The sequence below is a fragment of the Raphanus sativus genome, chromosome 7 (assembly GCF_000801105.2).
Source record: "Raphanus sativus cultivar WK10039 chromosome 7, ASM80110v3, whole genome shotgun sequence".
In the NCBI taxonomy this organism is placed as follows: domain Eukaryota; kingdom Viridiplantae; phylum Streptophyta; class Magnoliopsida; order Brassicales; family Brassicaceae; genus Raphanus; species Raphanus sativus.
The window spans coordinates 22,430,589-22,445,970 of NC_079517.1; the positions used below are offsets into that span (position 1 = coordinate 22,430,589).

General features: G+C 30.8%; 3 protein-coding genes across 3 annotated transcripts; 2 read left to right on the forward strand and 1 right to left on the reverse strand.

Annotated features, from left to right (window-relative positions):
* Positions 1-1,198: 1,198 nt before the first annotated feature.
* LOC108829688 (ribulose bisphosphate carboxylase small subunit, chloroplastic 1-like) lies at positions 1,199-2,227 on the reverse strand. Its single transcript, XM_018603297.2, has 3 exons — positions 1,996-2,227; positions 1,690-1,824; positions 1,199-1,601 (listed from the first exon to the last, which is right to left on the reverse strand). Exons 1-3 carry the CDS (start codon positions 2,164-2,166, stop codon positions 1,362-1,364), a joined length of 546 nt encoding a protein of 181 aa, XP_018458799.1. The 5' UTR covers positions 2,167-2,227; the 3' UTR covers positions 1,199-1,361.
* A 2,018-nt stretch (positions 2,228-4,245) lies between these two features.
* On the forward strand, positions 4,246-4,668 carry LOC108829694 (uncharacterized). Its single transcript, XM_018603300.1, has one exon. It carries the CDS (start codon positions 4,246-4,248, stop codon positions 4,666-4,668), a length of 423 nt encoding a protein of 140 aa, XP_018458802.1.
* A 5,910-nt stretch (positions 4,669-10,578) lies between these two features.
* Positions 10,579-11,736, forward strand: LOC108829696 (uncharacterized). Its single transcript, XM_056991445.1, has 3 exons — positions 10,579-10,732; positions 10,838-11,022; positions 11,143-11,736. The coding sequence occupies exons 1-3, from the start codon at positions 10,579-10,581 to the stop codon at positions 11,734-11,736; spliced, it is 933 nt and encodes a 310-aa protein (XP_056847425.1).
* Positions 11,737-15,382: the final 3,646 nt, after the last annotated feature.

The window sequence follows — 15,382 nt, forward strand, 5'->3', positions numbered from 1 at the left end:
GTTTGGCACAAACAACATCATTTATTTCCCAAGCCTTAAGCTTACGGAACATATATTTGGTAAATGGTTCTTGCACCTCCACATCAAGCTTTACTGGTTGTGGTTGGGTTTGAACAATCTTTATGGATAAAATCAGTTTATGGGCAGGGGCGAAGCTAGTACAGCCACTGTGGTGGCACAGGCACCCATAATATAATTGATAAAACTTATTTTGTATGTAAATATCCACAGGAATCTGTTAGTTGTGGTGGCTTAATGCATAAGTGCACCCCCTTAAGATCTATGTTTGATTCCCTCTTTGAACTTCCAATATTTTTTTTTTTTTTTGTGCACCCACTAGAAAATGATCCTGGTTTCGCCCCTGTTTATGGGTACTTGAAATCAAAGAGGGAGACAATCTGCTTTGCATTCAGAGATAAGAGCACTTGGCTGGAAAACGGAAAGTATTCTAAATCACTATAAATGCCAGAATCTTGAGACGGGCCTGTAAATACTTGAGAGCAATGTTAATGGAACTTCAGGTATGACCGACATTTTTGACAGAATTGAAAGAAATAGCAGTGCTACAAAGAAAAATTTATTTCTTTAAGATATCCTACATACTTCGTGGTTCAAATGTGATTGTTGGTTCTTTAATTAAAACCGTACAATTTTTTTATAAAGAGTTTTGTTATTCTATTCCGGTGTACCTTCCTATACCACCTTTTGTTTAGGTGATATAATGTATTATTAATGAAAAATAATAGTGAAATATCAACCTGTATATTTATAAAGTGTGTGTTTACTGGTTCTCAACATTTGTTTAATGTCTTTTATTGAATTAAAATGGGTTTTTAAGTCTTTTAGTTTTATGAAAAAAATTATGTCTAGATTCCTTTACAAGAGATTTTTGATGAAAACAAAGATATGTGGATTGAGTACATGTCCACCAATATGACTGAAATCTATAAAAAATAATAAACTCGTATAGGATGTAAAATTTATTTGAAGCAATTATCATTCTTTAAATATTTGATACACTAGTTGATTAACATAATACTTAGTTTATTCTTTGCAGGAACAGTGCATTCCTGTTTTCGAGAACATAACTCAACTAACACTATCCAAACCTTTTTTGTTTGTAAAGTTATACTGTCTTTTTTTTTTTCCTTACTTTCTTACCCCTACATTGATTCAAAAACTAATAACCATCAAAAGATAACCAAAGAGAATAAGCGATTTATAAATTACATATTTATAAATCAGACATTTGACAATCCGATAGAAAATGTCTCTGAAACGTAAATCCAACTAGAAAAAAAGACAGACAATAGACAGGAAGATGCGTACAAATTTTTATATGAATGTTTTAGAAAAAGAAATTAAGCACCGGTGAAGCTTGGTGGCTTGTAAGCAATAAAACTGATGCATTGGACTTGACGGTTGTTATCGAATCCAATGATTCTAATGAAGGCGTTAGGGTACTCGTTCTTGCACTCTTGAACTTCTTTTAACACTTGAGCAGAGTCAGTGCATCCGAATAAGGGGAGCTTCCACATTGTCCAGTAACGTCCATCATAATATCCGGGTGTGTTTCCGTGCTCACGGTATACAAATCCATGCTATTCACGCATAAAATTTTTATTAAACATTAGGATTCAACTTGTGTAATAATGAACACTGAGAATTTTTTTTTTTTGTTTTTACTACCTCCAACTCAAATTCAACGCAAGGAATCCACTTGTTGCGGAGAAGATAGTCAACTTCTTTACCCAATTCAACGTCAGTAAGGTCAGGAAGGTAAGAGAGAGTCTCAAATTTCTTCTTTCCCAATGGTGGCCACACCTATAAATAATATTTCAAATTAATAAATATCAACTTTTATTTATATATATTGATTACACACCTTATCAATCCAAGCTACATTATATATGTTTTTCAATCGGACTCATGTTTCAAATGTACCACGTTCACATCATAAATGAGGGGAGTACAATAATTTCGAGTGATGTTTACCTTCATGCAGTTAACTCTTCCTCCATTGCTTACGATGGAAGTTATGTCAGTGTTGGTCTTGCGAGTAACTGGGAATGTGGCGGATGACTTCAAGCCGGTGAATGGAGCAACCATGGTTGTTTGAGCCGGTGAAGTAGCCACAGCGGCGGAGGAGAGCATAGAGGAAGCCATAAGTAATCTTCTTTTTTTTTCTCTTTTCTTTTACTTGTTTGTCTATTGCTTTGGTCATACATATATAGTGGAAACTGCGTTAGGCAAAAAGCCCTAGTGAACAAAAGGTCCAGGATTGATGATAACGTCGTTAACTGCCACAGGATTAAAGAAAGGTGTTGACACCCTTATCAATACAGACCACTGTGATGAGGCCACCTGGCAGAGAATTTTACTATCTTATCTGTTTCTTGTAAGGGAATGAGTGAATGTGTATGATTTATGGTCTCTCTTTGACGCCATACTTGTTTGGCTTCCTACCTTTTGGGAGAAAACAAATCAGACTTATGGCCTTTCTTTTAAATTTTAACTAGATTTTGACCCGCTCGACCGAACTGATGTCAATTTTCATTTTTTCTTTGTTTATACTAAATGTTATACATGGTTTGCAATGTTTACTAATATAACATATTGAAAAATAACAATGTACTTAATTACATCGAATAACTTTTTTTGCTTTTTACAGTAAATTATATGACCGATATTTATTGGACATGATATAAAAAAATCAAACATTTGTATAATTAGATCATAGAAACAAATCAAACATTTATATGATTAGATATATTTATAAAATATCTAGAAAATAAATTTTCTAAATTAAAAGCAGGAAACATATACAAACATAAGTTAGTATGGTGTTAAAAATTGATACATTAGTTTTAAAATTTGTAAGAAAATAAAAATATTATAGGCAATTTTCCATAGAATATTCAATTGGTATAGTTGCATAGTTGCATCCATAGTTTTCAAAATAGAGAAAGTGTGTGCACTGTGAAAATATTTTAAATCACTTTAGCAAAACTTTCAAAAATATAGATTTTTTGAAAATTTTAATTAGTTAAAATAGTTAGGAATATGATGTAAATTTGTAATGACTATTTATTTGTATAAGTGATAATATATATTTTAAAAATTTACCCGATTAAATAATTGATTATATGACATTTTAAACATAATAATTTATAGTATTTAAATTTTATCATCCATACTTTTAGAATATGATCCGTATATCCGCACAAATGTATTTTTATTTTTATGGATCAAAATTTATGATAATATATAATAAAATTGTTGTATATATTATTTAAAATATTTGGTGCTATATATTTTATATTTTCAACATTTATCATACTGAACTTACATTGTGGTATTATTTATATGAAAAATATATATGACATAATACATTTATATATTATATATATTATTACTTTAATGTGACTTTTATTTTTAGTTATTACAATAAATAATAAAAATATAATTACATAAGTTTAAAAATAATATTTTCATTAAATATTTAAAGTTATGTTTATTAATTATTTCTAAACACACATATATAATAAAATAGGAAACAAATCAATGAATACTATAAGTTAGGTTTACCAATTATTTTTGCCAATTTTTTTTATTTAGAATTCGATTTTGGAAATACATTATTTAAACAGAAAAAACAAAGAATCATAAAAGGTAACACACATTAAATAGAATTTGATTTTCAAAATGCATTAACTAAACAGAAAAATACAAAGATTTTTTAGGAACACACACTAAATAAACCGGAAAAGACAAACATTAATCTAGAAATATTAATTTTAGGAAAATACATTAAATTAACTGAAAAGACAAGCATTAATATAAACAGATTAATTAAATTCCAGTGGCATCCCATTGTAAATAAGACTGAAAACTAAGGGATGTTTTTAAAGTGTACTTTTATTTTAATAATAGAGACTAGTTGTATTTTATTTTAATAATGATGCAGTGTATCGTACTCGAAGAAGAAGGCACAGAGTTGATGTTCTGAATGATATTGAGAAGGAAATAAATTCAATCAAAGATAGTGGTGGAGGAAAAAATGAAGATATTAAGCTGTGGAGATGGGACAAGGGGTACAAGCATGGCTTCTCAACAAAAGAAACTTGGGATGTATTGCGAAGTAAAAAGTCTATTTGTGATTGGGCTAGGGGGGTTTGGTTTTCTTATGCCACTCCAAAGTATGCATTTATGGCTTGGCTCTCTGCATTGGATAGAATGTCCACAATGGATAGAGTGGTGAAATGGAGCCATGGAAGTGATACGATCTGTGTTCTATGTAACAAGGCACCAGAATCTCGTAACCACTTATTCTTTGAATGTGATACTTCAGCTCAAGTTTGGGAATATGTTGTCAAGGGTATTCTGAAGCATGAATTCACCACTATCTGGTCAGAGATTATTCACATCATTTCAGACAAGAAAAGGGAGAAGATGAGCCTTTACTGCATCAGATATGCATTTCAAGCTGTCTTATATGCTATATGGAGAGAAAGAAACCAAATTAAGCATGGGGAGAAGATGATTCCTATTTCTACTCTCAAAAGAGTTATTGAGAAAGGAATAAGAAACAAATTCAGCTTGGTTTGCAAGAAAAGAGCCAAAGGCATGGGAGAGTTATTGCAGTTTTGGTTCTCAACCAGAATCTAAATCAGTTGGCGGGTTAGCTTTGAGGAGTTGGTTTTGCATTGAGGATTTGGAAAAGTTGATGTTTGATTTTTGGAAGAAGATTATGTCCCTAGCTATGGGATTCTTACTCTTTTTCCCTATTAGAGTTTTGTCCCATTTGGGTTTTCTCTAATGTGGGTTTTAACGAGGAGAATCTCATAGCATTTCCAAACTTGGCTTGCTCATAGTCAAGTTTGAGGGGGTTTGAAGTTGAGTATAAGATAGATTTTCTTATTTGGTTTGTTTTTTTTATTTAGCTTGTTGCACAAGCAAAGAGTAAGCACTAGTTTGTATAAAGGCTTTTTTGATGAATAAATTTAACATTCATTCAAAAAAATAAAAAATAATAGAGACTAGATTTTGACCCGCTTGACCGAGCGGGTGTCAATTTTCAATTTTTTTTTGTTTATACTAAATGTTATACACGGTTTGCAATGTTTACTAATATAACATATTGAAAAATAACAATGTGCTTAATAACATCGAATAACTTTTTTTGCTTTTTACAGTAAATTATATGACCGATATTTATTGGACATGATATAAACTAATCAAACATTTGTATAATTAGATCATAGAAACAAATCAAACATTTGTATGATTAGATTTATAAAATATCTAGAAAATAAAATTTCTAAATTATAAGCAGGAAAAATATACAAATATAAGTTAGTATGGTGTTAAAAATTGATACATTAGTTATAACATTTGTAAGAAAATAAAAATATTATAGGAAATTTATTCCATAGAATAATATTCAATTGGTATAGTTGCATCCATAGTTTTCAAAATAGAGAAAGTGTGTGCTCTGTGAAAATATTTTAAATCACTTTAGCAAAATTTTCAAAAATATAGATTTTTTTTTGAAAATTTTAATTAGTTAAAACAGTTAGGAATATGATCTAAATTTGTAATAAGTATTTATTTGTATAAGTGATAATATATATTTTTAAAATTTACCCGATTAAATAATTGTTTATATGGCATTTTAAACAGAATATTTATAGTTCTTATATTTTCTCATCCATACTTTTAGGATATGATCCATATATCCGCACAAATGTATTTTGATTTTTATGGATCAAAATTTATGATAATGTATAATAAAATTGTTGTATATATTGTTTAAAATATATGGTGCTATATATTTTATATTTTTAACATTCATCATACTGAACTTACATTGTGGTATCATTTATATGAAAAATATCTATGCATAATATATTTATATATTATATAAATGATTACTTTAAGGTGACTTTTATTTTTAGTTATTATTAATAAATAATAAAAATGTAATTAACATAAATATAAAAATAATATTTTCATTAAATATTTAAAGATATGTTTATTAATTATTTCTAAACACACCTATATAATAAAATAGGAAAAAAATCAATGAATACTATAAGTTAGGTTTACTAATTATTGTTGCCAAATTTCTTTATTTAGAATTCGATTTTGGAAATACATTAATTAAACAGAAAAAACAAAGAATCATAAAAGGTAACACACATTAAATAGAATTCGATTTTGAAAAAGCATTAACTAAACAGAAAGTTACAAAGAATTTATAGGAAACACACATTAAATAAACTGGAAAAGACAAACATTAATATAGAAAGATTAATTTTAGGAAAATACATTAAATTATATGAAAAAGACAAGCATTAATATAGAAAGATTAATTAAATTCGAGTGGCATCTCATTGTAAATAACACTGAAAACTAAGTGGTATTTTTAAATTGTACTTCTATTTTAATAATAGAGACTAGATTTTGACCCGCTCGAATTTCCATTTTTTTCTTTGTTTTAAATGTTATACATGGTTTGTAATGTTTACTAATATAACACTAGGTGACGACCCGCGCCTTGCGCGAAGTGAAGTATTTTATAAAAATATATGTTACATACATATATGAATGGTTGTTCGGGTTTCATACGGCTTTGGTTCTGATCTATTCGGTTTTCGAGTTTTCGGGATCAAAGATTTTATCCACATTCAGTATTTATAAGTTTCGATTCAGATTTAGTTCGGATCTTTGCAGATTCGATATGTGTTCGGATAACCCATTTAAATTATTTAAATTTTTTTAAAATTCATGTTATACATTAAATTTCTAAAAATCTATAAAAAATAAAATTACATATAAATTCATGAATAACATATGTCATAATACCTAATCTTAGTATATATATTGGTTTAGTTTGAATATTTGGATAGAGAATAAATAGATATTGTAAGTATTTTTGGTGTTTTGAGTATACTTAAATTTAGTGCACATTTACTTTTGACTATTTGTATATATTTTTATATATGTTGGACAACTTAAAAGTATCTTATCTATTTTGGATGTTTTTAGTATACACTAAAATAATTAATATATTTAGGTATATAAACATATTTCAGATATTTCGGTTACCCAAAATATTTCAGTTCGGATCGGTTTCGGTTCTCTAAATACCAAAAAAATTAACTTGTTCAGATATTTAATCAATTCCCGTTCAGATTTAATACTATCTTCGGATTGGGTTCGGTTTTTTTTTTTGATTAATTTTTTTTTCTAGCCTTACATACATATATGTATCAATACTATTAAATATGGATCATGTCTCATTGATATTAGTTCAGTCCAATTTAAAAAAATAAAGAAGCAATATATAACTGCTTATATGCACATATATTCTATAACTGATATTTCCTAAGAAGTTACACGGCAACAATAAGGAAGTTATATAACAAATAAATTTATATCTTTTAGGGCTATGCAGATAGCAACCAAAATGTTGGAAAATATATGTTCTATCAACTTAAATTCCTATTTAAAGGTCTATGATCTATATCGACACAAATTTCAAATTTAAGTATATTTATCTATTTATATCGAACTCCTACTTAAGTATATTTATATATTTATGTATATTTACTTGTGTAATGGCTATGACACAATTGTATAACTATGCAACATTACAAATTTAATTTCAGTACAATTGTCAAAACCTCTTACTAATAATTTTATTTAAAAATATTATACAGAAACATATAAATTAAATTTTTTAACATATAAGAAACAATTACAGAAAATGTTACATGTTTACAGAAACAAACAAAAAATGAAAAATTAGAAACCAGCATTATACTTGTGGGTTAAGATCTAGAACTGACAAATATGTTACAAAAAACGGGCATATATGCATATGATTACAAAGAACCTAGCATATACTGAGTCAACTTTTGAATTGATATTATTTTATAAATAGATTTTGAGTAAGATTTATACACAAAATGATTACTAAGAAAAACACAATTATGATTACAAAAAAATACACAAATATAATTTTTTAAAAATAATTAAAACAAAAAAAACATTTGTGTATACTGGTTTTTATCTGGCAGTCAGATTCTAGGTTTTAGCGGGGTTTCATGGGTTTTACCAGATTATTAAATAATGATTTTTCCAAAAACTCAAATTAGAACACTGGGTTTACCGGTTCAACTGCGGGTCTGGATCAAGTTTCAAAATACTGGGTAAAAGTCTATAATTATGCAACATCATAAATTCAATACAATGATCAAATTCTCTTACTAATAATTTTTTTAAAATGTATACACATATATAATAAATAAAACACAAATATAAAAACTAAAATTTTAAAATATATATATATACATATAAAATGCATTTATTTCATACGAAGTATATATATATATATATAAGATACTGTAAAGAAAATTGTAAAAAAGGGTTTAAGACACCATAATTTATTTTAAAGTATATACCTAAATTTTGTGTATAGTCAGATATAAAATTTAAAATCCGGTATAATATTTAATATTAATTTATAGTCGTTTAAAAAAAAATCAAAATATAACATATAAGAAAAAATCTATTTTTTATTATATGGTTAATGTGGTTGTTTAATATCTTTTAATAATATAAAATCAAACAAAAAAAACTAAAATACAAAAAATGTTATCAAATATTTATTATTCATAATCATTAGTTGTCATATATATGTCAATCATATTAGGTAATTCTGTAGCTTTTATTTAATGAAAATAAATATTCTTCTCCATTGAATTAACTCTCATTTATTTAATTATTACTCTCATCGACATTATATTATATTATATCATATAGTTTTGTATTGAATGATTCTAGGGAGAAATAAAAAATCGAATTGGACCTCTTTCTTTTTTCAATTTCAATATAATGATGCCACATAAGATTAATTAACATTCCAATTGAATGACACGTAGGATAGATGATTTTTTAACTAATACAAACATGAGGTTCTAATTTTCAAAATGTTCCTCTTTTAATATATAGGGGATATTAAAAAATAACAATGTGCTTAATTACATCGAATAACTTTTTTGCTTTTTACAGTAAATTATATGACCGATATTTATTGGACATGATATAAACAAATCAAACATTTGTATAATTAGATCATAGAAACAAATCAAACATTTGTATGATTAGATTTATGTATAAAATATTTAGAAAATAAAATTTCTAAATTAAAAGCAGGAAACATATACAAATATGAGTTTGTATGGTTTTAAAAATTGATACATTAGTTATAACATTTGTAAAAAAAATAAAAATATTATAGGCAATTTATTCCATATAATATTCAATTGGTATAGTTGCAGACTTCATCCATAGTTTTCAAAATAGAGAAAGTGTGTGCATTGTGAAAATATTTTAAATCACATTAGCAAAATTTTCAAAAAATATAGATTTTTTTTTGAAAATTTTAATTAGTTAAAACAGTTAGGAATATGATCTAAATTTGTAATAATTATTTATTTGCATAAGTGATAATATATATTTTTAACATAATAAAATTGTGTATATACTATTTAAAATATATGGTGCTATATATTTTATATTTTCAACATTTATCATACTGAACTTACATTGTGGTATTATTTATATGAAAAATATATATGATATAATATATTTATATATTATATAAATGATTACTTTAATGTGACTTTGATTTTTAGTTATTACTAATATATAATAAAAATATAATTACATAAATTTAAAAATAATATTTTCATTAAATATTTAAAGATATGTTTATTAATTATTTCTAAACACACATATATAATAAATTACGAAAAAATCAATGAATACTATAAGTTAGGGTTACTAATTCGATTTTGGAAATACATTAATTAAACCGAAAAACAAAGAATCATAAAAGGTAGCACATTAAATAGAATTTGATTTTGAAAATACATTAATTAAACAGAAAAATACAAAGATTTTTTACGAAACGCACATTAAATAAACTGGAAAAGACAAACATTAATATAGAAAGATTAATTTTAGGAAAATACATTAAATTAACTGAAAAGGATAAGCATTAATATAGAAAAATTAATTAAATCTAGTGGCATCTCACTGTAAATAACACTGAAAACTAAGGGGTATTTTTAAAGTGTATTTCTATTTTAATAATAGAGATGCTTATGGACCTTATATTTCATTATGTATGATTCGATTTCGCATGTATTGTTCTCCCACGAACAATACTTAGGTTCACCCTAGGGTGAACTTTTTAAATTCACCTTACTCTTAACAGCCAATCAAATCGTCACGTAGATTAATAAATATAAATTATTAAAAACATTTTTAAAAGCCAAAAAACCTTTTAAAAATAAAATAATGTCAGTTTTAAAAACGCTAATACCGCAAACTAAACTCTAAATCCAAACCATTACCCTAAACCCAAACCCTATACCCTAAACTCTACACCCTAAAATAAAAACCTATACCATAAACAGTGTCTCTCCTCGTTGCTTGATGAAGATTGATATATCTAAGGCTTTCGATTCAGTTCAGTGGGGGTTTGTTCTGCATATTCTAGAGGCAATGGGGATACCAAGCAAGTTTATTCACTGGATAAAACTCTGCATTACTACTCCGTCATTCTCTGTTCAAGTCAATGGTGAGCTTGTAGGCTACTTTCAGAGTACAAGAGGGTTGAGACAAGGATGCTCCCTCTCTCCGTATCTGTTTGTTCTCTGTATGAATATCCTTTCTCAAAAAATCGACAGAGCTGTGTGTGAGAAGAAGTTTGCCTTCCATCCTCGCTGTAAGTCTATCTCATTAACTCATCTCTGCTTCGCAGATGATTTAATGATTTTTCTGGAAGGATCAAAGCGATCTATTGAAGGAGCGTTGGGTGTTTTTGATGAGTTTGCAAAGTGGTCGGGTCTTAATATAAGCATCGAAAAGTCTACTGTGTACATGACTGGTGTCAAGGAGCAGAATCTTGAGGAACTTCCCGTTTGCAGAAGGTGCTCTCCCTGTGAAGTACTTGGGGCTTCCCCTAATGACTAAGGCTATGAGGAGGAATGATTATTTACCTCTGGTGGAGAAAATCAGAAGCAAGATAAACACTTGGCAATGTCGTTTTCTTTCATATGCTAATAGGCTGCAACTCATCAGGCAGTTATATTAAGCATTGTGAATTTTTGGGCTGCTGTTTTTCGATTACCAAGTCAGTGTGTGAAGGAGGTAGAGAAACTTTGTGCATCATTTCTCTGGTCGGGTCCTTCTCTGAAATCTGCGGGAGCTAAGGTAGCGTGGAAAGACATTTGTAAGCCTAAAGAAGAGGGAGGGTTGGGCATTAGAGATTTAAAGGAAGTGAATGTAGTTTATGGTCTCAAGATCATCTGGAGGCTGTTGTCGGGTGACTCTCTATGGGGTAAATGGATTAAAAGCTACTTACTCAAGAGAAACAATTTTGGGGAAGTTAAAATCTCTACTCAGGGAGGCTCATGGATATGGAGGAAAGTATTAAAGCTTCGTCATATTGCAAAGGAGTTCTATAGAGTTGAGGTGGGAAATTGTTGGAATACCTCCTTTTGGTTTGATAAGTGGTCAAGTAAAGGTATACTTCTTGAGACTTTAGGTGATAGAGGAATCACTGATATGGGAATAAAGAGGAATGCTTCGCTTGCGGAGGCTGTTTTGAGAAGAAGAAGAGTATGTAGGCATCGTATCCAGTTATTGAATGAAGTTTAATCTGAGTTATCAAGTGTTGCAGGGAAAATGCAAGATAATATAGAGGATACTTGTCTTTGGCGAAGAGCTTCGGGGTTTAAGACAAAATTCTCTACAAAAGAGACTTGGAATATTGTTCGAGTTGCTTCTCCTCAAAATAGCTGGTCGCGTGGTATTTGGTTCTCAAAGGCAACTCCTAGGTATGCTTTTGTAACTTGGCTGGCGGTATTGGGTAGGTTCTCAACCATGGATAGAATTGCAAGATAGAACCAGGGGGTTGATCCAATGTGTGTTCTTTGCAAGAATGATCCAGTAACCCGGGATCATCTATTCTTTGAGTGCTCCTATTCCTCTCAAATTTGGGATCACCAGGTGCGAGGTATTTCTGAAAATTTCTTTTACTAATCAATGGTCTGAAGTGATAGAGTTGACTAGTAAATGGAATGGCGATAGGATGAGCATGTTCTGTTTAAGATATGCAGTCCAAATCTGTTTGTACACGATTTGGAGGGAGAGAAACAAGATTAAACATGATGAGTAACCTTTCCTATGGACACAGTTCAGAAGCTTATTGACAAAGGGATTAGAAATAAGCCGAGTTTGATGAGGAGAAAAGGAGTTAAAGGTATGGAGGAAGTGCTTCAGTTCTGGTTTAGCACTAGAATGTAGATTTTTTTCTCTCTGAATTTTGTAGTTTTTTGATTGAAATGTCTCTCTAAATCAAGGTCTACACTTGTTGTAAAAAGGCTTTTTTGATGAATAAAATTTAACATTCATTCAAAAAAAACCTATACCATAAACTCATACACTAAACCCAAACCCTATAAAATCCTATACCCTAAAATCGATCCGATACCCTAAAACAAAGCTCTAAACCCTAAATCTAAACCCTATACCCTAAACTCTAGACTCTAAACCCAAACCCTATATCCTGAACCCAAATTTTATACTCTAAAGTTTTGGGTTTAAGATATAGGGTTTGGGTTTATAGTATAGAGTTTAGGGTATAGGGTTTGGATTTAGGGTTTAGAGCTTTGTTTTAGGGTATAGGATTTGATTTTAGGGTATATGAATTGGGTTTAGTGTATATGATTTTATTTTAGGGTATAGAGTCTAGGTTTAGGGTTTGACTTTAGGGTAACAATTTGGATTTAGAGTTTAGTTTGTTTTTTTTTAACGCTGATTTATTATGATATTACAATTACAATTATTAAGAATATTACATAGACGATTCGACAACCGACAATGCTATCTCTCTTATAAAGATCTACACCTAACAGCATCATCTGAGCCGTCCTATGAAGATCCACACCTGACCAGATCTACTTGCACCATGTTGAAGATCCCTTGTAATATTTCTTTCCATAATCTGCATAATTTCCTGTAACCCTTCCTTCCATAATCTGCATAGTTTCCTAATAAATCGCGCTCTCTCCGGGACTTGAAACCTGGATTTGAGATAATCTGCAATAAATTGCATAGTCTGGGAATCGAACCCCAGACCTGGGTGTAGAAGCCTTTAGACCTTAACCACTAGGCTACGGTGCTTCCACAAAAAGTGGCTGGAAAAAATATTATGATTGGAGGGTGAGTCGAACTCTGGTTTGGATGGTCATGAACAGTAGCCTTTTAACCACTACACTAAAGAGAACTTTTTTAAAATTGACATTATTTTATTTAAAAAAGTTTTTTGGCTTTTAAAAATGTATTTAATAATTTTTATTCATTAATCTACGTGGCGATCTGATTGGCATTAAAGGGTGAGGTGAATTTAAAGGTTCATCCGAGGAGTGAACATAAGTATTGTTCTCCCACAATATACTATTTAGCAAATGTTTAACTAGTAATACAAGGTTGTCACTGATTATTTTTCATGAGCTTCTTGTTAGAAAAAAATCGTAATCTAAGAGTTGCGAGAATTAATCGTTATGTCCAATCTCAAACGATGAAATCGAGGATTAGGATATTAAAAAAGATTAAGATATATTAATTAAATTGGATGGTAAAACAAATATGTATGTTAGAATATTCCCACAATCACCTTGATTGATATATCATTAATCCTCTATAAATGCTTTATATACTCTTTCCTTGTTATCTCTCGATGTACTCATATATAAGTCTATTGCGTCTCTATCAATAAAATCATTCCTTCCATATTCATTATGGTATCAGAACATTGACTCCGTAGACCTAATTTTTTTTCTCTGCGCCTCCATTCTCTTTTCTTCTTCTTTTACGCTTCTCTCTGTTTTCTCTGCATCCTCTGTTTCCTTTTCTCTTCTGTTCAACTTTGCAAATCACCATGAAAACTGCAAGCCCAGCATCCATTGAACAAACCTATGTGTTCAATGCTCAAAACCCTCAAACACGTTGCTTTCGGTGAATATGTCGAGTGTCACTGAACTCACCAACATCAACTATTTAATGTGGAGTAAACAGGTTACTGCTCTACTTGAAGGTGTTGCATACCTTCCTTGCTGAAACAGATCAGGCTCCTCCTGCAACGATCACTGTTGACGTTAAGATCGTCTCCTCTTCAGTGCCATGATAAGAGCCATCTCTCTTCCGGTGCAGTCCATTGTCTCCAGTGCCACTACATCAGCCGAGATCTGGAGCCTCTTGGCTACTGCCTTTGGTAATCCGACACGGGGTCACATCCGACAACTCAAGCACCAGATCAAGAGTTGTACTAAAGGCACCAAAACCATATCGGAGTACTTACGCACTATCAAAGCTAAGGCTGATGATTTAGCTCTCCTTGGGAAACCGATGGATCCCGAGGATCTCACAGAGCAAATCCTTGCGGGACATGGTGAAGAGTATAAACCAGAGATTGATGCTGTTAATGGCATAGATCAACCAATCTCGTTCTCTGAACTACATGAACGCCTACTCAATAGAGAGGCTATGATCCTTTGTGCAGAAACTCCCCACCCAGCACCCATGGTGGCAAATGCAACTGACACTCGATCATGGAGGCAAAACCACAACCACCAAGCTCGCGGAAGTCAGCAGTATCGCTCCAACAACAACACAAATAATCGGAACCCTTACCAACAACGTGGAGGTCGTGGACAGTGTCATGGGAGGTGCCAAGCGTGTGGCATTCATGGTCACAGTGCCAAGTTTTGTCCTCAATTTCGTATTGGTCCTGGCTCCCAAGCTTCTCACTGATGGCAGTCATCTCCTTACCCACAGCAGTGGCATTCCTCACCACAACCATGGCAGCCTAGGGCAAACCCAGCAATGCTTTCTGACTCCTCTACTTGGCTGCTTGATTCCGGTGCTTCGCACCATATGACATCTGATCTCGGAAATCTATCTCTCCATTCACCATACAGTGGCAACGATGATGTGATGCTTGGAGACGGTTCGGGTCTCCAGATATCACACACGGGTTCCTTCTCTACTCCAACTTATTCTCGTCCTTTTTTTTTTATTAACAATGTTCTATGTGTTCCATCCCTTGAAAAAAATCTTATATCTGTTTTTCAACTGTGTACAACTAACGGGGTTTCTGTGCTGTGACGTTTACACCGACTTATTACCAGGTGAGAGACCTTCAAACAGGGAATCTTTGACTGGAAGGCAAGCCTAAGGACGGCACATACGAGTGGCCAACTCCGAGTTCACCACCACGCCCTTCTCTTGCTTTTGCTTCCAC